We start from the raw sequence: 27,644 nt of genomic DNA on the forward strand, positions 1-27,644 counted from the left end.
TGTCCACAGACCGCAGTCTTCCCAACTCAGGCATTGAACCAGTGCCAGGGCTGACTGTAACCATCGTGAGCTGGCCGATGATCCGCATCCTTTCTCAACTCTGCACAGCTCTTCCCAACTCGGTGGTATCAGGCTGGTGGCCTGAAAGTGACTGGGGTTGGGGTGTTTATAGAGCAGATTCTGATGAATGTTAAAAATCAAGTTTGTTGCTATTGTTATTTTTTTTTCCTTTTAATTTGAGAGAGGGAGTTAAATTTCCATTAGAACCCAGTGCATCCCTGTCTGTCAGAGGGTATTTTTACATTCTCTGCCACAGTCTTAATGGAAACCAGTTTAGACCGTTTTGTGGCAGGATGCAGGACATTGGAGAAAACATGCCCTTGTGTAGCAGATAAGAGGGTGCCAGTGGGTGTTGTGAGCTTGGCTTTGGAGACTCCACTGAGTTTGAAGCCTGTATTTCTAGGGGTTTTGGTGATCACTGACTCCCCATTGCGAAACCTCAGAGTAGATCAAGACACCTACGGCGGGACCCTTAAGATTAATCAGTGCTTGCAGCTTCCCAGGACGATTGGGACACCGTGTGCCTGGCCCGGGTAGCCATATTTTAAAACCCTCCCCAGACCTCCCTGATGGAGCCCTTCCCTAGGGCCTTACCATAAATGGCCGGGTCAGGCCTTCTGAACGAGGGGAACTATTTAAGGCCATTCCCAAATCTCCTTCAGCATCAATTGACTTTGAAAAAGTGCAGCTATTAAAGGAGCTGGGCAGAGTGCAGTTGTTAAGTGTAGTGGACAGAAGAATGAACCCGGGGAAGGCATTTGTAAACTGCCAGGGATTGGACAGCCTGTCCCGAATGAGCTCACAGAGAGAGGAAAGCACAGAGCAAGGCTGCCCAGATCTCTGGCTCAGGCCGACTCGTCCTGAGACCCCAGCTGCCCTTGCTGGCTCTCCGTCACCCGTCAGCAGGCCCCTCTGAGCCCAGACTCCCCTCCTGATTCTTCAAGCAGGCTGGGATGGGTGGCATTTTTCTTCTGTCTTCTTTAGCTCCCCAGCTGCTGGTGATCAGCTGGGTCTGACAACCATTGATTCCTGAGAAATAATCTCTTTCTAAAGTGTGTTGACATAGCATTTGTATTTCAATGGCCCTAAATGGCTTTAGAGGAAAGCCAGTAAATCTGATCAGAGGAAGGCCAGCTACTGTTTCACTCTTAAAGGAAGAGACAGAAATGTGCTGTGCTTTTAAATCTTTAAATTAGTGCCAGGAGAGACTAGCGATCATTAGCACTTCCTGGTGGGAGTGTGTGTGTGGGTGTTTCCATTCCCCTCCCAGGTAGCTCCGGGAGGTGGGAGCAATGCTATAAACCCAGCTGGGCTTTGGAGCACAGCATTGAGGTTTCAAGGAGAGGTGGCCAGGGGAGGACAAGGAGCAGTGGCCTATGCAGAGTGCAGCTGGGAAAGTAGAGGGGATGGTCTAAACCTCTACAGGGAATAGACCCGAGGCTGACTGGTATGGTTTGGATCTTCTCTTAAGATCCAAAAGCACCAGCTCAAGGTATTTTGGGAGGTGGTGGAACATTTATGAAGTAGGACAGAGTAGAAGGAAGGTAGGTCACTGGTAGTGCACCTAAAGGGGATAATGGGCCCTGGCCCCTACCTCTCTCTTTGCTTCCAACCACCATAAAGTAAGCCGCTTCCTCCGTTCCCTACTCCCTGCCATGATGCTCTGCTTGGCCACAGGCCCCACAAGGGCAGAGCCAAGTAATCATGAACTGAAATCCCTGAAACCATGAGCCAGAATAAACCTTCCCTCTTTCAAGTTGTTTTTCTCAGCTATTTTGTCATAGCCACAGAGAGCTGACTATCCCAACAACCACACAGAGAAAACCAGCTGGAAAGTGGAGGCTCTGCAACCGAGGGCAACAAGGAAGCAAAGAATTTGTGAGAATGAAGAGAAAAGCTAGCTATGCACGCAGGTAGTGAGGAGCCTTTTTCAGTCTAAGCCTGAGTCTTCCTCTTGAGCCCTGGAACCATACACATTCCACAAAAACCTCCCTTTTCCCCACCCTGTCACTAAGTCTATCTTTAAAAAATTAAAACAGAAAATATAGTCACAACTGAGCTTGACTCCTGCCCATCAGAATATCATGGGGATCTTGTATGAAATGAGCTTCCGATGCTCTGGTCCCACCTTGACCTACTGAATTCCACTCTTCATAGTACGGTACCCTGGAGGCTAGCCAACGTTTCATTTCATGGAGGTAGTGTAAAGTGGAGAAGTGGAGAGAATGGGCTCTGGGGACAGCCTAGCAGGATGTAAATTCTGGATTTCCAACCTGGGTCACATTGTGTCTAAATTTCCTTGTCTTCAAACTAGAATGACGGTCAACGTAGCTACGTCATAGGGTGGTAGAAAGGGTTAAATGAGGACTCTGCAAGGTGCTTAGAACAGTGCCTGATGCTTCCTACTGTGTTAGGTTGGTTCTCCCAGAAGCAGATCCTGAGGCAGGATTTGGGTTGTTTCTCTGGCTGATGATCCCAGGGAACAGGGATGAGGCCTGAGCCCATTAGAAGGGAAGAGAAGGAAGCAAATACCATGGGCAGCCATGAATGAAGGACTGCAGGGGTTCTGGGGCTTGTGCTCCTGGGAAACACCCTGAGACTTGCAGAACCTGCCTCCGTGTGTGCCAGTCCTCACTCTGGCACATTCAGTTTGCATGGTCGCTGTACTGGTACCATCAGCTGGGTGGTTTAAACAACAGAAATTGTCACATGGTTCTGAAACCTACAAGTCCAGAAAGAAGATGTCAGCAGGAGCCGGGCACCGGGATGCCCACCTGTAATTCTGGCTACCCAGAAGTCTGAGGGAGGAGGATCCCAGGTTCAAGGCCAAAACCTAGGTCATTTAGCAAGACTCTGTCCCAAAATGAAATAAAGGCCTAGGGATATAGCTCAGGGGTAGAGCACTCGCCTAGAGTGTTCAAGGCCCTGGCAGCAAACGTCAGAGGACAGGCATGGAATAGACTCTCGCTCATGACTCTGCTAACATTTTCCCCACAGTACCTGGGGCCAGACTCCTCTACCATTGAGCTATCCAGCTCTTTTAATTTTATTTTGATACCTACTTTGTTTTTGTATCTTTGTGGTGTTGGTTATTGAACTCAGGTCCTTGAGCATGCTAGGCAAGCACTCTATCACTGAGTATATCCCCAGCCCTTTATTTTATTTCGGTGACAGGGTCTTGCTAAGCTACCCAGTCTTTGAATTTTATGTAGCATTTATCAAATGGACTTAGGCAAGGGCTTCACCCTTATGACTCATTTATCTTCTCATGAGCTGTCCCCTTGGGAGTGAGGATTTCAACACATGAATTTGGTGGGGTTGGGGGACACAAATCTTCAGTCCCCTGTAGACTGCCTTGTGCACAACGGTCGCCACAGCAGTTAGATCCATACTTGGTACACTGTAAGTGCTCAATATTTGTTGGACAGATGAATGAACAAAGGAATGGGTGACCTCTCCCTTTGCTCCTGCTCCCCTCAGTCCTAGAGCATGCATAGGACATTATCCACCAAGCACACCATCAAGACCGAAGCTGCAGAGCTGGGGAGTTTTCTCAGCACAGCGCCTAAGACCTTCCAAAAAAATGCAAAGCTCCTTCTTAATCCTTTAGCTTCCTTTACCATGAGATCAGTGTCCCATTAAATATTTACAGGAGATCAACAGCCCAGGTGCAGCCCCCACTGGGCCAGCCTGCCTTCTCTTCCTGTGGGCTGGCCCCAGGCAGCTGACTGCTAAACAGGGGAGCAGAGCCAGGGAGGGGAGCAGGGCTCTGTTGACCAGACTGGTAAATCCCCCAGTTCTCCTTGGCTTCTCAGTCTGAAGAAGTGACAGCAGGCTGGCAGTCGGCCTTCAGCTGGCCCTGGGGGGTGCTCCACCTGTGGATGTGGAGCGTGGCCTGAGCCCTCCTGAGAGGCAAGCTGTCTCATCAGCCCTGCTTCTGGGAGTGCTGGCTTACAGAGGTCTTTCAGAAGTCAGCAGAGTAGGGATTTGGGGACAGCAGGAGAGAGCTAGAGGAGCCACAAAAGCAGGAGGACACTGGCCCCATGCAGAGTGCAAATTGTGTTTCTCTGTCAACACTGGCTGTCACAGCTCCAGCTCAGCATTGACTCCAAGTCTGGCAAAGTCACAAATAGCAGACCCCCCACCCACCGCCTGTTCCCAACACACTGAAACCCGGCACAAAATAGAGTCAGAGCTCCCCCCTTGTTGCCACAATTATGCGCCTGTATACCCTCCCATGACTTTGTATTAAGCAATATTGACAGATACTTATTTAAAAAAAAATAAAGGTCCTTAAGTAGGGGGGAAAAAGGCAAAAGACAATGCAGATTTAAATTAGAACTTGCAAATCAATGCTTTAGAATAGGTAGGGAAGGAAAAATGCTGATCCAACTCTTGTGATTGGTCATTAATTGTATTTGTCTCTGAGCTTCCTAACAGCCTTAGCAAAAAGATAAATATGACAAGTTATGTGTTTGTGTTTAAGTATAAGGAAAACAGCAAGTTCTTTCTGTCTTTTGGAGCTGGTTCTGAGAGGTATTTTAAATATATAAAGTGTTTATCAGGAAGGTATGTAATATGTAAAAAGAAGAATCTTAGAAAACAGTTTTCCTGCAAATGCCACAGTGCTTTTGAGATTTTTTCCCCCTTCTTATTTTGCAGTTGACAAAGATTGACAGAAAACATGAACCCTAATTCATGGCTGAGCCCATGTCATCTAGGAGATGTCAAACTCCTTCCTTCTTTCTTTCCTTCCTTCTCTCCCTCTCTCTTTCTCTCTCTCCCAACCCCCACTCTGTTGCTGGCTGGGGCTAAAAGAGTCCCTCTTTTAATCAGTAGAGCAACACAGCTGCCTGGGGCCAGGATTTGCCACTTGCTCTATTCCAGTTTGCTGTTAATGGAGGCCAGAGGTACAAAGGAGCAGCGGTTTTACAAGAAGCCAGACCTTTCATGTCTGGCTGCCGTCCTTCTGAGTTGGCACTTCTGCGTCTGACTCCATTTCCTGTGCATCAATCTTATTTCAGTGCCAGCACTACCCCAGAACAGTGGGCACTGTGTGCAGAACAACTCATCTCACACGTCAGTGGCCTGAGACAGCACCCATTCATTGGCGCGGAATCCTGCAATAAGGGCTGGGATCTTTGGGCAGCTTGTCTGCTCAGCTCAGCTCTGCACAGCGCCATGGTATCCATGGGCTCTCCGGGGCCTTTGCACCAGCTGGAGGCCCCACTGGGGCTGGAGGATGGGAGGTGGTGCTTCCTCCCCTGAGTCCTCACTGGGGACTTCTGGGCCTCCCAAGGAGACTGGCTCAGACTTCCCTACTTAGAGCAGCCAGAGAGCAAATCCCAGAGTTTCCAGGCATCCAAGACCCGGGCCTGGAGCTTGCCCTATAGCCCTCCTGCTGCACCCCCTTGTTGTAGGTCCAGCCATATTCAGTGTGCAAAGTGGTTACAATGGGATATGAATTCAGGGAGGTGGGATTCCTGGGGGGCTTGTGGTAGCAATCATCCACCATCAATACCTTAGAAATGGTGCCCCCAGGGCAGCGATCTCACCTGAAGGGTGAGGGAGAGAAGAGGACAGGCACACACTCCTGGGGCTTCTCAATGAGGACACGAGGGTCTAGCCAGGTTCTCCCTCCAGCCTTTGGGCACTCATCCTCTCCTCTGCCACCATCAAAAGCCCAGATGGCAGGCTTCACCAGCTCTCCTCAAAATTTCCAAACAGGCAGGATGGACCTCCAAAGTGTTGAAGCAATTGATGTCTTGGGAAACCTTCTGGCCACCTGCTTGAAGACCTTGGAGCATGGGGCACAGAGTTATGCAGCCCTATGGCTGATGCTCTTGTGAGACAGCGGCCTCCCAGCCAGCTGCTGTCACCAGAGGTCACAGGTCATTATCATACAGGCCAAAGCAAGACTCAGCATTTAGCATCAGCCCAGAAGTCAGCCCACTTTTCTCTAGGCAGCTTAGGACAAGGGTCACATTGTTTAAAGGATGACTTGAATGACAATGAAGGCCATATGCTCATCACTTTTGCAGAAACTGGAAAGCTGGAAGAGCTGGATAACAAAGGCACTGGATTGCAGAATCATGGGACAGAGACATTTTGACATCAGGAGACACCGTGCAATTCTTTAAAACGGTGGCTTTCAATAAGAGTGAATGCAGGATCCTGTTTTGGTTTAAGTACATGCACACTCACACACACTCGCACACGTACGTACACACACACGTACCACCTACACTTGTATCCATGAAGAGATGGGATGAAGAAGGTCTGATTTAGTAGCACCATGTGAAAAGAACGTGTAGGTATATATTTTCAGCAAGCTGAATTTGAGTGAAAAGTAGGCAGAGTTGATGCGGCCTTAGACTCTGTTAATAGGAGCATGGATTCTAGATTAAGGAAAGTGGTTAGTTGCCTCTCTTCTGTATCACACAGTTTACTTCTGACATGTTAAGTCAGCTGCTGAGTACATAACTTTTAAAGTCTTAAGAAAAAACTAACATATTTAAAGAGAAGTTCAACTTGATGAAATAATTTGAAATCATGAGAAATGAGGAAATGTAAGAAGTATCTGAAGATACTTGACCTAGAGGAGTCCTCAGGAAGGACTTACAGAAGGTCTTCAGTGATAAAGGTTGTGATGTGGAAGAAGGACTATGGCACCAAACCAGGCTCGGTGGACTAAGGAGGTGGAGGTTGAGGGGGCTGGCCAAAAAAGAGAGAGGGGTGGGGAGGAAGAAGAGGAGAGGAGGAGGAAAAAGAGGAGAAGAGGAGGAAGAAGAGGAGGAGAGGAGGAGGAGAGTAGGAGGAGAAGAGGAGGAGAGGAGGAGGAAGAAGAGGAAAAAGAGGAGGAAGAGGAGGAGAGGAGGAGGAGGAGGAGGGGCCCAATTAAAGAATGGATTGTATCAACATCCTTGTCACTGGGTGAGCTACACAATCACTCAACAGAGTAGGCAGAGGGGACCCAGACCCGGAGATGGCTCAGTGATTCAAAATGAGCTTTTAAATTCTGCCCAAACAACTGCAAAGTGTCCCAGGCTCCCGTCTGAGCTGCTGTGGGAAACACGGACATGACGTCGGGTACTGAGGAGCCTGGGCAGCACATGCCCGGGAAGGAGCAGAGGCAACAGGTGCTCAGCCAGGCCCATGGCAACTGCTAGTGTGGTAGTCCTTCTAGCTGTCCACCTGGGAAGATGGGAGTCTGACAGAGCAGGCCTCAGGCACTGGCCACTGAGGAGAAGCTGGGGCTGTTCACCTCCTGAGATCTGGCTTGAAACCAGACTGCCACTCACAAGCTGCGTGGCGTCAGAGAAGTTGGTAAACTCCTCTGAGCCCCTGTTTTCCCATCGGCTTGTCATGAAGGTGAAATAGACAACATATGGGAGGCCTGTGACCTGTGCGTGTGGCAGGCACTCAGTCAATCCTGTTTTCTCCCCAGTTTTTCTCTTTAAAGCTGAGCTGTGCTGGTCACCATGGGAACCAAGGAAGACCTAGGGAGGGGGTGGCCCTCTAGCCTCTCATCCTGAAATGTGGATGTTTGGGTCACCCTCTGCCCCTGCCCCTCACTTGCTAAGGACGCATTTTCTCCCGACAGAGGAGCTGAAGGAGAAGCTGGCCAATTACGTGGACAAGGTGAATGGCCAGAAGCCGGGCTTCATCAAAATGGTGCGCCACAGCAAGCAGGAGGGCCTCATCCGCTCCAGGGTCAGCGGCTGGAGGGCAGCCACGGCGCCCGTGGTGGCGCTCTTCGATGCCCACGTGGAGTTCAACGTGGGCTGGTGAGTGTCTCTTGGTGAGGAGGAGGAGGCCAGTGAGGGCCAGGAATGGCAGTGCAGGTGGCAAGGAGACAGTCCTGGGGAAAAGTGAGATGTGGGTGTGTGAGTGACCCGGGGGGCAGGGTCAGTCGGTCAAGGGTCAACCGGTCAACACACAGCACCTGAAGAGTATGGTGAGATCAGATGGGGCTCTGGATGGTGTGGTCCTCTGGCAGGTGTGACCAAGGGGAGGGGTCCATGCTGATGGTAAAGCAGAGTCCTGCCCAGCAAAGGGCCGGCTCCAGCCCCCAGGAGTGGCCAAGATGGAGCGGATATGACCCAGAGGCCCCACCTCACAGACAGGGAGAGACCACGTGGGCAGAGGTGGGGAGGGTGCCTTGTTACTGTCATGGGGGCCAGGCCAGAGGTAGCACAGCATCTCAGATTCTCTCTACTGGCGAAACCAAGTTGTAGCAAACCCTCCTCTCTCGGGCCCAGGGCTGCTCAGGTGGTGGGTGGGACAAGAGAACTGACAGGAACCTCAGTGTCTGCTGCCAAGCAGGAACGGGACCTGATGCTGATGTCTTTGTAGGGCCCACTGTGTGGCTTAGCCTGGGCACGAGTGGTGGGTATGGGGATGACCGTAGAGCCAGGGCCAGTTGGTTTCACCCTGTTCACTCACCAGGCCTTAGCATCTGCTCCCTGCCCTGTCTCCAGGATGTGAGCCTCTGCCTCTGGGGAGTTAGGTGAGGAGGTCACTTGGGCAGGAAGGCCTAGCAGGGCGTGTGCGCCACCTGGGCTCCCTTCTGCAATGACAGGCCCAGGAGAAGGATGCAGAGCAGGCGGGGTTTTTTTTTGTTTTTGTTTTTGTGTGTTTTTTTTTGGTAGCTGCAGCCCCTGCTTGCCATTTGTGACTATTTAAAAAGCATTTTCACTGGATTTATGGCCACACTAGGAGAGGGACACTTACTATTTCAAGCTGATTTGAATAAACAATTATGCACCAAATGTATTATTAATGAGGAGCTTATCATTCCTGTCCGCAAACACATTATTCTCTGGTGCCCACAGGGGCCTCCTGGCTCCCCGGGGAAACCTGGATGCCCCATCTCTCCCAGGGCAGGTGGGGGATGTGTCCCCGCCATCCCCATTGCTCTTTTTTGTTTTTGGTCCCATTGCTCTTTTCCTCCAGGTGAATGCACTGAATTTAGCAAAATCAAAGCCCAGGTGGAAATCTTCCTCTGGAGCCTCAAATATGTTCCCTCAAGTTTTTTTTTTCCTCCCCTTATTCTTTAAGTCTGGGTTTTTGTTGTTGTGTATGGAGAAAGGAAAAACAGGGAAACCGTATCAAAATCCAGGAATGGCCAGGCCACTCACCCACCCGGAAGTCCTCAGGGGATAGCAAAGTGAACCTGGGCAGCTGAAGCAGCTGTGTGCCCTCCACTGGAGATGGCCAAGTGGTCCTTCCTCCTCCTGCTAGGGTACAGCCTTCAGGAGATGCTGATCTGGTTGTTGGCTACCTGGGAAGCAGTCACCCCCTCTCCCTCCCTCTCTCGCAGGGCTGAACCTGTACTCACCCGCATCAAGGAGAACCGGAAGCGGATCATCTCGCCATCCTTTGATAATATCAAATACGACAACTTTGAGATTGAAGAGTACCCGCTGGCCGCCCAGGGCTTTGACTGGGAGCTGTGGTGCCGCTACCTAAACCCCCCCAAGGCCTGGTGGAAGCTGGAGAACTCCACAGCCCCCATCAGGTACAGCATCCTACTTGCAGGTCTCTCTGCCTTGGCCACCAGGCAAGGTCTATCCCCCGAGCCCAACCCTTACTCTGCAAACTCCAGCCCCAGAATGGAGGCCACAGTGGGAGGAGGGTAGAAAGGAGTTACAGTGTGATCCCCAGGCACAGCTCACAGGCTTTGCTGATCCTTTTTGAAAGAACCACCATAACACCCAAACACATACACAGCCTCAAAGTCATTCATTTTAACCAACTGCTATGGGCCACTTCCTGGGTGTCCACTGCTGTGCTTCTGCTGGGGACTCAAAGTGATTAAGATTTGGTTCCAACCCCAAAAGCCTAGAGTCTAATGAAGACAGACAAAATCTTTGGGATGAAAAACTATTCTGCCATGCTGTGCCAACGGTGTGGCAAGTAGACATGGAAAGTCTTTTGCAGATAGGACAGCAATCATGTTTGTGCAGTAGGAGATAGATGGGTTGGGAATGGGCACCCACATGTGAAGTTCCTGGTCACAGAGGAGGTTAAGGGCCTGAAAGAAGGAACTTGAGCTGGAAAACCCCAGGCAATGATAATGGAGGGATAGAGGGGCCAGGGCAGAGCCATAGGTCTTGCACATCTTAATGGTGTTGGAGTTTTTTCCTATAGCATCCAGACAAAAGTGGCTTCAAACTGCATTTTTGCCTTTGATGCTCTTTTCCTGGACCCCCGAATGACACTGCCCATGGTCTGCTTTCACAGATCAGGAATCCTGCAATAGCTGTCCCCACTAGCCTTTCTTTCATCTGCGTTGATGACAGGGTGGGCGTCTATGCTCCCTGCCTGTTAAACACAGGGACAGCACCAGGAGGTGGCCTGGGGGGCAGCTGGGGAATGAAAGAGGAGATTAGAAGCCAGTGTTGCTTTGCATTGCATGAGAGAGAAAGATTAAGAGAAATTTAATTGAAAGTAGGTGATTATTACCTAAGATCACATTTTCATATTTAAAATAGGATGGAAGAGAACCCTGCTTAACTTTGCTATAGTTATCTCTGTTACTTTCTTAGCCTGTCTTGAGTTCCTATTTTAAAAAATTACCCGAGGCTGGGTTGGTTATTTATTTATTTATTTATTTATTTATTTATTTATTTATTTATTTATTTATTTATTTATTTAGAGAGTTTATTTAGTTCACAATTTTGGAGGCTGAAAGTCCAAGATTGGGTGACCCCATCGGTCAGCCTATGATGGGGGCCTAGTGTGCTCATTCTAACAAGGCAGATGGCACTACATGGCAGGAGCAAAAAGGAAAACAGCCATGTGACAAAGGGGTCAAGTATGTGGGGTGGCTTTGCCTTACATCAACCTGCTGCCTAGAGAATTAAGCTGATCCTGTTTAATTCCATTAGTTCCTTCCATGTATGGTGCCCCCATGACCTACTCACCTTCCACCTGTGAATCCTGTTACATGGGACCAAGATTCCAGCCCATGAACCTTTGGGAGACACCCAAACCATAGCGAAACCACAGTAGTTGCCTACTCTGTTAGGCGCCTGCCACAGTTCTGTGTTGTTCAGTATTTGTTGGAAGATTATTGTGCGTAGGGTCTTTCATACACATGGTCTTATTATATCTTTATCATAACCTGGTGACAATTCATTGTGTCATCCATGTTTTATAAGAAGAGAACAAAACTGAGAAAGGATCATGACCCTACCAAAGACTCTGGGCAGAGAAGCCAAGATCCACTCAGGTCAGCTGGATTCCATGGCTATTCATCACTCCTCTGGCTAGCCACTATCAAGCCCAGGACTAGTGTAGCTGATTTCCAACCCCTAGGTTAGATCAGCAGTCTGCTGATATTGGAGCTAAATACGCCACCATGCAATCAATATTTTTGCAAAAAAACTATATTAACGTTAGCTGTTTCTGTTCTGCTCTTCTCTGAATATATCAGGTTAGTCTTATCAGCAAAGCTAAATTCTAGATCTTTAACAGAGAATGACATCTCCATCTCATATTTTCCATCACTCAATTTTTATCAGAAACTTAATTAAGTAAATTATATTTATGGAAGATTTGGGGCAAACCATCCCTGGGTTTTATTCCTATATGAAGACAACCTCACAGAGACTGTGGTTTGTACAAACATATCTTGCCTATCCCAGTTCCTTTTTCTTTTGAGCCATATTTTAGTGTTTTTGTCCACATGGTGTAAGCTATAAAAAGAGTCCAGTGGTATTCTCTGTTGTGTTCTAGAAGGATGTTTGTGAGATGGTTTTTCACTAGGTCCCCAAGTGACCTTTTTAGGAAGATTGATATGAGAAATTTCTTTCAAATCAACTGCTGGTCAGAGAAAACCATGCTATCCCTGAGGAATTAATCATTTTTTGAGATTTTTCACATGAGAACTGTACATTTATTTCTAAGACCACATATTCATTTTCACCTTAACCAACAGGAAACTCAGAACCAAATTTGCCCAGCCAATTGAAGAACTATAAAGGAGGACCTCTGTCTGCAGATGCATTCTAACTCACCCCAAACTTGTGTCATCTTTAGATCTTTCTAGATATTATTTATGTTTTTCAATATATGCTATATTTTCTCAAAAGCTATTTCTAAATCCTTTTGGGAATCAGGGAGGATATAAATCAGTATCACTTTTAGACTGATCAGGACTGCTTACTACCCTAGCCAGTTAATAAGTAATACACAACCTGAAGTGGCCTTTGGTCATCCAGGTAACTTTTCTGGATTCTGCTCCTTCCCTGGCTGGGTCAGGCACTTAGAGGAAGGCCCCTTCCTGCATGTGCTAGGGGCACTGTTTCTGAGGGGTCTGGCGTGTCCAACATTCAGAGGTGTGAGGAAAAGGCCCGTCTGCTATGCTTAGAAAGGGCACAATTGCATCTTTTAAAATGACCTTTGAGTGCCTGTTATGTCAGTTACCATCAAGAGCTTTACTTTATTCAAGTCCACATGAGGTTATAAGTAATCCTATTTATAGATATAGATTTGGAGACTCAGAGAGACTGGGGAACTTCTCTTGGAGAACACAGCCTACACAGAGATTATTTTCACAATGCACACTTCCAATGCCTGGGTCCAGGATCCTAGAACAGGATGTCAGCCTGAGTTAGGAGTCTGAATTGACCACCTGGTGTACCTGTGGTTTATGGAGTGTGGAGCCATCTAGAATGAAGTCCAATGATATAGAAAGAAGAGAGACAGTGACTCCAGGGTGCCAGTGTTCCTGAGCACCCCCTTGAATCAGCATCCCCCAGAAAAACAGCCTGCAAAATAGCCATTTACCATCTTGATGAATTTCCAGTCTCTAAGACAGGTCCATTTGCATGAGATTGACTGACAGTTTTCTCAATGCCAACGGTTCTTCATTTCTCATTTTTTCTCCTCTATCAAATCCTCTAACCATGGGCTGATGAAATGCCAGCAAGGACTACAAAGGATAGCATCAGTTCTCAGCAGAGAAGCATCCGGGTACGCTTCTGCTGATTGCCCTAATGTGAACTGTTTCCTGGGAAGTCCTGGATGTCTACACCAGCTGGTGACCCCTGCTCATATCCCCCCAAAGAAGGAAAGTTGCAGCAGTGTTGCTCTAACCTAAGACCCTAGCTGAGTCCACACCCAGACTGTCCACTTACCCCTGGTATCCCACAGATAGTGCAAGGTCAGTTGTCCACTTACCCCTGGTAACCCACAGATAGTGTAAGGAAGAATGCTTCTTTCTTCCAAAGGTGATTTCTCTCATACCCTTTACTGATGAGTGGGCCTTATTCACCATCGCCAAGCTAGCAAGCCAGCTCTCATCAGGGTTTCTCCTCCTCTCCCTTCATAATTCACCTCTTTCCATGTTCTTCCACGTCTTCATTGTTTCTCACCTGGATACAGCAACCAGCCTCCCAGTTGGATCCCTCAATTCCCCTAGTCCCCTACAGTCGGCGGCCTGAGTATTCTTTTTAAAAACACGGATCTATTCCTACCACCTGTTTTGCTTTAAATTCTTCATGGACCACCCTCAACCTACAGATAAAATTTATAAGTTATTTCCCTTTGTAGCCTGGTCCCGGCTGACCTTTCAAAGAGGACCAAGGTTGCCATGTGGAACCCCCAGGTGGGAAAGTTGGCATAGGCACCCAGCAGAAATGGACTGTGCAGCTCAGAGATCAGAGTCAAGGCACCTAGAAATGCAGCTGCACCTGGCCCAGCAGATGCAAGGACAGCGGGGAATGACAGCTGGTCCCAGGACAGGAGCTATCTACCTCACTGCCCTGATAAACAGCCTCCCTGGAGTGGCTGGGTTAGGGCAGAGCCAGGAGGCTACTCAGCCCAAAGCCCACACTGGCTCTGGCAGCTGAGAAGGGGGAAGAACCGATCCTCCTGTAGGAAGTTTCCACAGCTCTTGTTCCTTGGGTGGCTCCAGGAGGCAGCCCTCTGCTCACTGCTGGTTGTCTCCCCCAACCTGCAGGAGCCCTGCCCTCATCGGCTGCTTCATTGTGGACCGGCAGTATTTCCAGGAGATTGGCCTACTGGACGAAGGCATGGAGGTCTACGGAGGCGAGAATGTGGAGCTTGGGATCAGGGTGAGTGGGGTTTCTCACCAAGAGGGCTGAGCTCAGCTCGCATGAGGGTGGATAAGTCTGGGGATGGAGAACACAGGCTGGTTTTGAATCTCTACTCCCTAGTCTATGTGTGTGTTTGGGAAGGGGTACAGAGTGGAGCCTCTTGAATTTTCAGGAAGAAGAGCACTTCAGAACCTGCATGTCTGGGGGTAAGAACATGGGAGAGAAGCTCCTGACCCAAGGGAACAGCTTCATGGTTAAAAACAATCGTGACGGCTCACAATTGGGGTGAGCAAAGGTGTGAGCAAAGGAAGAGACTAGTAGGCATCCAGAGGGAGGCAGGGAACAGCAATCAGGGTCACTCCCTTGGGATTTCTCACCTGAATGATCTCGGTCTCCTCCATGGTGGCCTAAACTTTTCCAAAGATTTTGTCAAGAGAGAGCTATGGAAAACAAGCTCATAGGGTATAAACAACAAAATAGCCAAGCTTACTCCATGCTTGTTTCTGACCCCACCTGGTATTGTCCAGGCCCATGAGCCCAGTGCTACCATTTTTCTGATGTAGCCACCCACCCAGCTTCAAAGTCCAGGGCTCTATAACCATCCAGTCCTGTTGTGACTCTGTGAGAGGCACCATTTTGTGTCTCATCCTACAGGAGCATTTCCCAGGCTTTCTGACTCCTTCCTCTTGACGTGTGAAGAGATAAACCCAGAATGCCTCACTCTTCTCCCTCAGAGGGACACATTAGTTGTTCCTGGTGTTCAGCAGGAATGTGAAAATTAACACACCGAAGGATCTTGTCCATGTTCAGGGAGTGTCTCTGATAAATCCAGTATTTAAACTGTGACATGACCCTCTGGTGGTCCCCTCTGACTTCCCCCTAGAGATCTTTACCAGCTTAACATCTGCCACTACCTACTTGTCCTGGAGAGGACCTTGTCCTTTCTGGTGTTCGTGGCTCTTGTCTGAGATTTTCCTCTTCAGCCCAGCCTGTTTGTACTTCCACACAGACCTCCTCCAATGTGTGGCCAGTTCTAAATAATAAATCTACTTTTGCTCCTATGGCCTCGGTGCTGCCCTTAACAGTTCCTGATTTCAGTTTCCACCCAAGGTCTCTAGCTTGGATCCCCCCTCCTCTTACCTCAAACCTCTCCCATCTCTACCTCCCACTCCACAGACCGAGTAACTGGCCCTGAGAATCCTTGCCCCGAACCTGAAGGGGCGATAGCACCCACAATGAGTATGTCACAATCTGTTCAGGAACCGACAGGCACTGCATGGGGCCTGACTTGTCCCCAGACTTAATACTAGGGTTCTGAGGACTGGCAGCAGGAGCAGCCTGTCTGAAGCTGAGCTTAGAAAACATATCCAGACACCTGTATTTACTGAAACTCCAAGAAATTGCTTTGGAGGCAGTCAAATGCATGGGCTTATCAGGGAGCTAATGTATTCATAGAGGACAGCGCCTGCATAATCACCCTCATTTCTTCAGCTCTCCCTCCACCGGCCATTTATTCACCGTGTGCGTCCTCGCCATCTCATTTCAGCACCACTCCTGGATAAATGCTTGCCCCCAAACACAATATGTTTCACTGGGAGCTGCTGTCAGGAATTGGCTGAGCGGGCAGCACCGCCTCCGGTCACTTGTGTTCTCTGGATAAAAATGTCCCGGAATGGAGAAAGGAATTAGATTTGTGAACTCTGTTTCCAACATGTGTGTGAGTCAATCACAGAGTGGTGGCGATTTCTGGCTTTTCTTTCCTTAAATTATAAAGCTATTCTGGAGTGTAGGCTTGGGTGAAGCTCTCAAAAAACATGTTAAAATATCTTTGGGTAGTTTCATGTTCAGCGTTTGAAATACAATATAAAATGTTGTCTGGCTTTGTTTTTCTCTCAATCTCTTCCCTCCCACCTAATAGAGATGAGGTATCATTGGAGTTGAAGGAAACGTGGCTTTTAATGAAGGGGTCCAATCACCTGTTAGCTTGCAGAACTGGGTACCCAGGGGAAGGTCTGGTTAATTTGAATATCATTTCTCCCTAGAAGGGATACAGAATCATTGATCATCCCCCAAGCAGATGCCCCTAATTGTGTGGTTACTAGTATTTTCTTTCTTTCATGCTGAATGGGCTGACATCCTAGTGCCTCAATTTGTTCATCTGTAAGATAGCATATTTGCCCTAATTACCCCTCAGGATAGTGTATAAAACTGAAAAACGTTTCTTTTCAATTTCTACTGCCGCAGTCTGGCTGGGCACAATTCAGGAGCCACTTGTCAAAAGAAACGAACTTTATTTTTAGAACACACACACCACACAGCTCCTCAGGAAAACCCTCAGAGCCCAACTGCCACCACCGGCTTCCCACAAGCCTCTCAACCTCCCCAACTCCTCCTGCTCTTGAGGCTGATTGGCTGGGTCACGTGGGCAGAGCCAAAAAAAGTCCCCCAATGAGTAGCTCCATGGTCTGAAAGGGCGGGGAAACAACCCAATGAGCATCACCACAGAGGAGCCAATCAGTTGGCAGCTAGAAGTTTGCTGGGGCCGCTGTGAGCCAATCATCAGCTGGCAGCTGGAAGTTTGCTGGCAGCTGGAAGTTTGCTGGGGCCCCTTCGGCTGTGGCTCTCAACATTCTACCTTGCTTATCTGGAGGCAATTTATTCAAAGTCCTTACTTATTTTGGAATATAGAAGTCGAATTGTTGACACAACTCCTGAATTCCTGCTTTGCACCAGGGATCTTCATTAAGTCATCAATCCACAAAACACCTCCCCAAAGTAGATGTTATTATGATAACCTCCTTTTTTTTTTATTTGAGAAAACTGAAAGTAATCTTCTTAGATCATACAATTTGTAAAAGATAGGAAGGATTTAGCCCTGGATCTTTATGATTCAACAGTTAGTTATACCTCAGTGATTAATGTAGGGATAAGTCCTTCAAGCAACCTCCCACACAGTACTTTCCTTCTGCTTTGTTCACAATCATGTCTATTGAGTTTCCATTTAAAGCCTTACTCTCATTTTGCATTCAGTTCTAAAAAACCTTTTTCCTGCTGATTTCTAAGTCCACAAGGCAATGGGGAAAGAGTGGAAGTTGCCATGACACAATAAAAGAATTGGAATTGATGGCTGACATTGACTAGAAGATTGAGAGATTGTCTACATTGTGACTAAAAAATTTCTGGAATATATAAAAGAGGTGGCAAGGAAGTCAGCAATTATCAAAAACTATTATGGGTTAAATTGAATCTCCTACAAACTATGTTGAAGTCTTAACCTCTTTTACCTTATTTGGAAATGATAAACATTTTTTTTTTTTTGCTCACCTTTGCAGAGGTGAGCATCTTAAGATTAAGTCACTGAAGTAAGGTGGCCCCAGTCCAAAATGACTGGTTTCCTTTTACAGAGAGGAAAATTGGACATCAACAGGTATAGTGAGATGTCTGGATGAAGATGAAGGCAGAGATCAGAGCTTTGATGCCATCAGCCAAGGAATGCCTAAGGCTTCCAGAAGCTAGAAGAGGCAAGGAAGGGTTCTCCCTTAGAGGCTCTGGAGGAAATATGGCCCTGCCACCACCCTCTTGGTTTCAGATTTCTTATCTCTAGAATTATGAGAGAATACATTTCTATTGTTTTCTCAATCAAGTTTATGGTACTTTAAACAACATCCCAAGGAAACTAACTCAGAAACCAAAAGTTAAGTGATACAAATGAGCCTTACTATAGTTGAAGAACCCAGTGACATTTAAGCTTATGTTTTCTGAACTTCACAGAATAGGCTTGCTTTACCTCCCATAAAGCTGGGACTCCAAAGGCCTATTTTCTTAGCATAAAGTATTAATTCTCTCTGGAGAAAGACCCTTTGAACCTGGGCCATAAAACTTTCCATAAGTACAGTTCCAAGGAATATGAGCTCACAGTTTAAAAATATCACAGAAGAAACAAGAGAAAAAGAAAGTACCAAAAGCAAACACTGAAAAATCAGTGGACATCCATATTTAATCTACAAAGTTCTAAAGTATTGTGTCAATCAGACACAGGACATAAAGTAAGCTATATGATATATACAAATAAATAAGAGAAGAGTTTGAAAATATGCATAAGAAATAAGAGACCATGAAAATTTTAGTCATATCAAAGTAAAAATAGAATTTCAAACATAAAAAGTATATAAAAATGGAAACTAAAAGCTCAATGGATGGGTTGGATACCTACATGAATATTTTTAAGTGATAAAACTAGTAAGCTGGAAAATAGATCTAAAGAAATTATTCACAATCAGCCCAGAGGACAAATAAAAAGATATGGGAGGAAAAGTGTTTAGAGACATGTAGAATTGAGGGAGAGAGGTTAGTATCTTACAATTCCAAATGGAGATGATAAAAGAAGATAATTAGATGAAAGCAATATTTTAATAAATAATAGCTTATAATTTTTCCAAATAGTGTACCAATCCTCAGATTTGGAAGATCAACCTGTAAACAGGATGAATATGAGGGTTTCCACATAGACTTATCATGTAGTGGAACTTCAGAATACCAGAGACAAAGAGAAGAGATAGCAGCAAGAGAAAAAATACAGACTATCTAAAAAGATAATTAGAATAACAGCTGACTTTTCAACAGCAACAATGGAAACCAGAAAACCATGAAATAATATCTTCAATATACTGGGAGAAAATAATTGTTAACCTATTAGGTATACCTAATAATAATATCTTTTAAAAGATAAGATAAAGGAAAGTCATCTTAAGATGCACAAAAATTGAGAGTTGGCCCTGGCATATCCTCACTAAAATGAGCTGTAAAGGAGATACTTCAGGTGTAAGAGAAATGATTTCAAAAGGAAATCTGAGATAAAAGAATAATAATTAGCATAAAATGGTGAATATATGAATGAAACCAAAGAAATATATATATATACCAAATAATACAGGAGTAAAGCCCACATGAGTATATGCTACTGTTTTGCATAAAAAGCTGGGAGTGTGATTACAATTATGTTGTTTTGAAATGCCTATTGTTAGCATAGAAAGGATACTAATTGACTTTAAAATTTGGTAGTTTAAATAAGCAAGTTAAATTTTAAGAGAAGCCATGAAAATAACAGATATGGAAAATGTAACTTCTAAGTAGTTGCAAGAGATAAAATATGAAAATGCTAAGAGAGAAATGAAAATATAGAACAGATTGTATAAAGACAAAAACATAAATCCAAATACATCAGTAAATTCAAATGAACTCAAATAAAATATAAATAATTTTAGACTAGATTTTTAAATTTTTAATTAGCTCTAGGTTAATTATAAGAAACATATCTGAAATATAATACAGAAAGATTAAAATCCAAAAGTGGTTAATTTATCAAGAATATAGAACAATTATGAACTTATTTGCACCTAATTGTGCAGTCTTCATTGAATAAAGTGTAAATTGGCAGAAGTACAGAGACTGATAGCTGCACTAAAATAGTAAAGGATTGTATTAAATTTTCTTAAGCAATTGATTGACCAGCACAGATAGTAGTTTGAATCAAAAGGACATGTATAGAACACGACATCTAACAATTGCTAAATACAACTTTTTCTCTAAGAACTTAATATATAGGAAAACTGACCACATACTGGGTCATAGTTAAGATACAATAAGTTTCAAGAGATTAGCATCATATGGAATGTGTTCTCTGATCACAGTGGAATTAAGTTAGAAGGAAAACTAATAGAGTAGGGGAGAGGGATCAAAATGGATGGAGGGAAGGAGGGCATGGGGACATACTGGGGAGTACTGTGGTACAAAATTGACCAAATAATGCTATGCACGTGTATGAATATACCAGAACAAATCCCATTTTAATAGTAATTATAATGAACTAATTTGAAAATCATAATGATAGAAAGGATATCAATAGAGTAGAGCAAAGGGATCAGTGGGAGGGAAAAGGTAAGGAAAAGGGGAGGTACTGGGGCATGAGACTGATCAAATTATGTTCATGTAAGAATATGGTATAATGAATCTAACTATTAAGTATATTATAATGCACCAATAAAAATTAAAAATTAAAAAAAAAGAAATCTATAACCAAAACTTATAGACAAGAGCCATATTTTTGGAAAGTGGGAAACACTTTTAAGTCATTCACGGGTATAAGAGGAAATTATACTGGAAATTAGAAAATATTTGAACTGAGTGAATACAAATATACCACATATTATATTATGTGAAATGCTGCTAAAATTGTGTTTAAGAAAATTTACATATAGTTATTAAGTATACAAAGTAAGTAGTTGGGAAAATATCAGAATAAATGTAGTAGAGGAAAATAATAAAGATAAGAATAAAATTTTATAAAATGGAATACATTATCAATGAATATAGTAGACAGGGCTAATAATACTAAAAATTTTTTTGAAAAGAGTAATCAAATTGACAGAGCTTTAGCAAGAGAAATAAAGACAGGAAGAGGAAACAAATAAATAATACTAGTAATGGAAAAAGGAACATTTATATATATAAGTCAGCCTAAGAAATTAAGAACATATCATGAACAAGTTTGTTCCAAAATTTGAAAACTTGCAAGAAACAAATTTGAAGAAAAATATAGCTTATTGAAAACTGACACAGGAAGAAATAAAAAACCAAAATTGTCCTATAACCATTAAAAAAAAACTTGAGTTCATAGTTTAAAAAATTCTCACACACAAAAAAATTAGGACCAGGTGGTTTACCACAAACACTGCCAACATTCAGGGAACAAAATATTCTAGGTTTGTAGTAATTATTTGACCATAAAAATTACAGAAAAGATAATAAATAACCCACATTATAGCAGTCTGGATCTCTTCTAGAGCCAGGCAGATCCTGGGTTTACAGTTGAACTGCTGATGATCTCAATAGTTCTGGGTCATAAAGGAAGTTCTCAATTATATACTGCATACTCATGCAATAAGACAAAAGGATATATATATGTAAGTATATATATATATAAGTATATACATATATAATAAGTATATATATGTTTATATATATATATATTTTGAAAAATGTGAAATTTGTTAAATTTCTTATACTGAGAGGCAGCTCATCAGTTGTATGGAATTGGCATGTGGAAATTGATCTGGAAACCTAGGCTGCTGCTTGTTCCTTGTAATTAAGCTCCTTAATATAAACAACAGGGCTCCCAACTTTCTGTAATGGTGACCCAGAAGTGGGAAGGGAAGGGAGGTGTGTGTCAACTGCCCCCACTGATCAACCCCTACTTTTCAGAGCTGCAGCCATCCATCTTGCCCTGCTGTGGATGACTTGGGCAGGGTGGACTGTTTGGAAGGTACACAGGGAAGAGAGCCTACCAGGCAGGTCTGCATGTCTGGGTGCCTAAGCTTTACTAGCTTGTGGCTTCTTATGGCATCTTAGAGCCTCTGTCTCAGAATGAACATTATCATTTGCCTCTTTAGAGCACAACCTGCTGTTGCGATGATGCTTAAAACAGCTTCTTCATCCCCCAGAATAACCTTTACTACCTCTCTTAAGATGGGTGCTTTGCCTTTATTCTTTATTCCTAATGCCAGCCTTGATTCTTCAATTGTTCTTTCTTAACCTCATCAAAAGTCCTGACTTGAAGCAGAATCCCTCACTGTAGATGGTTCCAACCTTTTCCCAACATAGCTAAGTAACTTCTAGGACAGAAGCAGGTCGAGCTGACTGGCTCCACTTTTAGGCCTTGTGGGCATAAAGGAATGATTCAAGGTCCTCCTTCTCTGGAAAGCCTTACATAACTGGTACATAAAGCAGAAATTTGCTTTTGAGCTATCCCAGTGTCTTGGGCAATGACTGCTCGAAACCCATAAGGTCTTCCTATTGTCTCATTCCCTCTACACTTTTCACCCCCCTCTCTTAAATCATTTTTTCTCGGCTGTAGAGAACCTAGTACCTATACATGCCCCAAGAAAATGCCAGTTCCACAGGAACTGGACATAATAGGAGCAGACTTCACAAATTGCGTAGGTCTCAGGTATCAAAAGTCTCTGTAGTTCCTGCACTAGGTTTTCTGGTGCTTCTATATCAATAACAATAATAATACTTTTCATGTTTCAGAATTCTTTCCCTACAATTATCCTATTTAATGCACCCAGCAATCAAATGCTACAGTCAGGCCAGAGTTTATTACCCTAATATTGTTAAATGATTAAAAATGTTTATATTGGCCAAAAAAGTTCATTCATTCTTATGCTTACGGCTTCTTATCTCATTGTCATAACTACTATTTTTAATGATAAAGATAACAAGAAGAAATCAGTTTACTTCATGAACTGTAAAGCGCTCTCTATAGAATATATGATCATATCTATTATAAATGTAGGTATGTATGCTGCATAAATATACTACCACCATTTTATAGTGCTTATTTTTTAAATCATGCATTAATTTATATGTTTATTGTTTATATTATACTATTATATATTAGTCCTGCTGAACTTTTTATTCTAATAGTGCTCAGTAGTCTATATTATAAACAAAGAGAACTGACATAGGCTATCTAAAAGACAAAAGGAATTTCTGGGAAAGCTGTTGGATCTCTTCAATAATGAAAAAGTTTGTAGAAACAGATTCAGAAAACAAGTAGGAACCCAGACTACATAGCAGGGACCACAGCGAAGGCCACCAAGTAATAACAGTTCCCTTAGGGTGATGTCTCTGACCATGCTGCCAGGACAGGAGAGTCGTGAAGGAAATGCTGGAGCCCTCTGCTCCATCTTGCCCCAGCTGTGGAGAAGAGAAGAGAGTCTGGCAGTCAGGGCTTTCTGTTGGATGGCCACTTGGACGTATCTGCAAGTTGCAACTCCTTGTCTGGATGCCTAAGTTTTATTCACTTTACTCCAATGGCCCCACCAGTAGATTCTGGCACCCTTGCTTGGGTCTTGGTGACATTCAGCAAAGTTGGAAGTCTGAGCGAGAGTGTACAGTTAGCTGAATGTAGGTTATATGCACATGCCTTAGCTTCCAGGGAATCAGGAGAGGTCACATATGACATCCTCTCCCTAGTTCTAGGTAGTACACATGTCAGGCTACCTCATGTAGGAAGAGGATTTAGAATCTGAACTCAAGTGTCTTCTAAAATGAAATAGTGTGTAGGGTATCATGTTCCACATTCTAGAAACTTTATCAGAGTGGGATTTTCAAAACCTCTTTATTATGGATAGTTTCAAGTATATACAGAAACAAGAGAGAAGAGTGTGATAAAACTCCCCACCTCTGTCTCCCGGCTTCAGCATTGTCCACTTACAGCTTGATTTCACCTCTACCCCAAGCCAGCCTCCCCAACTCTAGTTTTTTGATGCAGATCTCAGGCATCATATAATACCACCAAATAATCAATACTTCAGTATATATTAGAACTTTATAAGTTTTCAATCCTAAAACGATTGAAAGACTTCCATAATTCCATAATGCATTCGATGAGTGTTCAGATTGCACTAATTCTCTCACAATTGCTTTGTTCCTTTTTGTTTTACATTCTGTGTGTTTGAATCCGGTTTTGGTTTTTAACATGTCTTTTGGGTCACTATGAATCTACTGATCCTGTCTTTTTCTCTCTCTCTGTTCCTCCCCCCTACCCTCTCTCTCTCTCTCTTTCTCTCTCTCTCTCTCTCTCTCTCTCTCTCTCTCTCTCTCTCTCACACACACACACACACACACATTTCTCTTTCCCTTATAATATACTTTTAAATAAAATAATTTTATTTTTCTTGTAGCAACTTGAACTGTCTATATTTTCCTGATTGCATTCACCTGATACCATTTAACATGTCTCCTGTCCAATGTATTTCTTCTAAATTGGTAGCTAGATCAAGAGACTTAGGTTCAATTTTTTAGCAAGAGTATTTCATAGAGAGTATTTGTGTTCTTCTATCACAAGGTACATGATATTTACGTGTTTCCTCATTTGAGATGCTAGCAGTCATTGAGGATTATTGTCTCAATTCAATAATGCATTTGGGTTCCAAAATATTGATGATTTATTTTTCCTTCTTCATTTATTAGCTGGGATAACTTTCATAAAGAAACATTTACAGTAATTCATTCTTTGGTTGCCCAGAAGTACAACAAAGTTCATTTGGGAAAGCTAGGATAGTTTTCTGTATAATATCTTTCAAAATAATGAATTGATTCTCTACCATCTTCCAAAGGGGACCATTAGGCTTTGTAGTATCATTATGAAAGTATGGATTTACACATACTTGATATATTTCAATTCATTATACTTAATATTCTTCTCAACTTACAATTTTTCCTTGGTTGGCCATTGGAAACATAGTGCCATTGGTTCCTGAGTCCTTTGGCTCTTAGTAGTTCTGGGTTCATCTTGCATGTTTCTTGTCCACACCAGTAACCAGCCATTTCCCCACGGGCTTTTGGTATGAAACAGTATTTTACTGAAAAAAAAACACAGGCTAGGCACTGGGGTTGCACGTTGCTATTGGGTTGGTCCATGTTTCTAGTCTTTACAGAAGTCAAACTAGGTATTTATTGTTATTAGTTCTGTAGAAATAAAACACTTCTGACATACATGATGATGTTGCTTGTTCAAATTTAGAGATACAAGGTTTTACTCAACCCCATCCATTTTAGCTCTCATTTCTTTCCTCTTATTGCTAAACATTCTGGTACTTAAGGACATGCATTTATTTTATCCCTCAAGATACAACCAACAATGTCACAATTCTAGTGACAGCACTACCAACAACAATATGATAACTAGAAAAACTTTGTCTTGGCATTTCTCTTTTATTCTTAGATTATGTCACACCAGGGATGTACAGTCAAATTACTGTAATTCAAAGACATTTAGAACTATTCCTCTCTGTATAGATATCCTACTGTACCATCTGCATCCTAGTTGTGCCAGGGAAAGGGGATAGGTTGCCAAGGAACCAAAGGAGACATCCTGAGATGGGATGTAGGACATAAGGTTTATTTAGAAGTATTTTGGGGGAAAATCCAGTGGTGATGGGCTGCACAGGTGCTTCACCAGGAAGTCTTATGGTAATGGACAGGACTGGTGCTCATCTGCTTCACATGGTACCTTAGGTACATCCACCATGATGCTTTGTCCAGTGACCAGCTGGATGAACACTTCCCTCTCCATAGTGTTCTTATCTGCCCCAGTTAGTTCAGGGAGAGGGGCTTTGTAAGTTAGGCTACAGAAGCATTGACATCACAAGCTTAGCTTGCTTTGTTCAGTCATATGACCAGCATCCCAAGGAACTTGACGTGCATGCAAGAAAGCAGCTTTCTACAGATAACACTGACTTGTTGCAATTCCCAGCATGCATGAGAGAAAGTCAGTGTCCTTCAAGATAATACATTTCTGGACATTCTGGCCAGACTCATTCTCATTGTTCCCTGTACTTGGCTAGGACCTTGGGAAAGGAGAGAGGCACTTGAGGGGAATGGTATTTGCTTTCCTCCTTTTTTCCAAGGATGGCATATCTACCAAAATAATAAACAGATTCATTCATTTCATCTTGTTCTTTGTTTTTATATTTAATATTTTATAATTATGCAAATAACTGCATACTTCCAAAGTCAAATTTACAAAATAAGGCATATTCAGAAAAGTATCTCTTCTAACCCCCCTGTTTTCTTCATCCTGTTTTTTTACCAACTCTAACATCAACATTTATTTTTTGTTTATTTTACTTTGCAAATGGAAACATATTAGGGGGCTGGGGATGTGGCTCAAGCGGTAGCGCGCTCGCCTGGCATGTGTGCGGCCCGGGTTCGATCCTCAGCACCACATACCAACAAAGATGTTGTGTCCGCCGAGAACTAAAAAATAAATATTAAAAATTCTCTCTCTCTCTCTCTCTCCTCTCTCACTCTCTCTTAAAAAAAAAAGAAACATATTAGGAAATGTATATACACAGTCACATCTACTGTATTTTATATAAATGGTAGATTCTATGTATTTTTGCTACCTTCTTTTGCTGTGTGTGTATATCTACATATATATTTTTCTGAAGATCCTTTTATAATAGTATATCAGATATTCTCCTTCCTTTTCCTGTAGTGCTATAATTAAATATCGTACATTTTTAAAATATTTTTACTGGTTATCTTTTGAATAGATTCCCCAAAGTGGAATTGTGAGGTCAGGAATAACTGCATATATAATTTTGCTAGACATCACCAAATATCACTCCAGACGAATATTTGCTTATTCCACCCGGAATGATGAAGGTGCCAATTTCTTCCCAGCCATACCAACAAAATACGTTGAATAGAATATTTGGATTTTTTCCAATCTGACAGATGAGAAATTGCTTTCAGAGTAGTTTTAATTTGCATTTCTCTTATTAAGAACTAGGTTGAAAAGCTTTTCATACGATTAAGGCCATTTGCATTTCTTTTTTCTGTGAGCTGTTCCTATCTTTGGCCCACTTTTCTATAAACTTGTTGGTCTTTTCTCTATTTTTGGAATCACTACACATTAGGGATGGTAAGACTTTGCCTATCATATAAATTGCAAATGTCTTCTCCAGTTTGTTACTTGTCTTTTGATTTTGCTTCTGGTGGATTTTTTTTTGCAATGCAAATGCTGAGTTGTTTTTTTTTTTTAATGTAAGCAAATGTATCCATCTTTGTCCTCCTTGTTTCCAGATTTTAGTCTTAGAAAATCTCACTCCCAGGTGAAAGAGAAATTCACCTATATGTTCTTCTAATACTTGCATGATTGTATCTTTTACATTTTAATCTCTGATTCATTAAAATTGATCTTAATGTATGGTGTGAAGGGCAGATCCAATATCTTATTTTTCTCTATAACCATCCAGTTATCCTAACACCTTCTGTCTTGTCCACTTTCCATTGCTATCGCAGAATGCCCGAGAATGGGTATAAAGATTCATAAAGAATAGAAGTTTACTCTGGCTCACGGTTCTAGAGGCTGGGAATCCAAAAGCACAACACCTGAATCTGCCCAGCTTTGGTGAGGATCTTGTGTTGCATCAGAACATGGCAGAAAAATGGAAGGGCAAGCAGGCAGGAGCAGGAGAGACAAAGAGCAAAGACAAGAGGTAGCTTGATTTTATAGCAACCCACTCTGTGGGCACTAATCCAGTCCCATAAGAGAAGAACTCACCCCTGCAAGAATTGCCCCAGGCCCTTGGGAACAGCGTCACTATATTCTAAGTACTGTTCTGATAGAAGATTGTAGAAAATGACGTGAGCGTAAATCAGACGCTTCAACCTCTTCTTCCATTTTGGCATCAAGGACTTTGGCAATAGCAGTAAGTACATAACTCAGAGAATCTGGTCATGTTGTTTAGAGTATTCCTAAAAAAAACTTGTAGATTTAAAAACTCTCAGTTATTATAGATGAGTAGTAGAACAGACACCACAAAGTAAAGCAACTAATAAAATAAACACAGTTAAAAATTTTAAAGCTAAAGAATTGGTTGAAGAAATGAACATTCATGCAATTTAAATCTACAAAATGTATTTTGGGCAAACTAAACTTGGTGG

General features: G+C 43.4%; 1 protein-coding gene across 6 annotated transcripts in view; it reads left to right on the forward strand.

Annotated features, from left to right (window-relative positions):
• The window catches only part of Galnt18 (polypeptide N-acetylgalactosaminyltransferase 18), a 331,708-nt gene that overhangs the window by 227,009 nt on the left and 77,055 nt on the right, over positions 1–27,644 (forward strand). For all 6 annotated transcript variants that reach the window (XM_078046486.1, XM_078046484.1, XM_078046485.1 and 3 more), the window contains 3 exons: positions 7,664–7,847; positions 9,383–9,580; positions 14,030–14,144. In XM_078046486.1, the coding sequence (XP_077902612.1) occupies positions 7,664–7,847; positions 9,383–9,580; positions 14,030–14,144 (497 nt within the window). The remainder of the gene's footprint in view (positions 1–7,663; positions 7,848–9,382; positions 9,581–14,029; positions 14,145–27,644) is intronic.

This window comes from Ictidomys tridecemlineatus, chromosome 4, assembly GCF_052094955.1.
Source record: "Ictidomys tridecemlineatus isolate mIctTri1 chromosome 4, mIctTri1.hap1, whole genome shotgun sequence".
Taxonomy (NCBI): Eukaryota; Metazoa; Chordata; class Mammalia; order Rodentia; family Sciuridae; genus Ictidomys; species Ictidomys tridecemlineatus.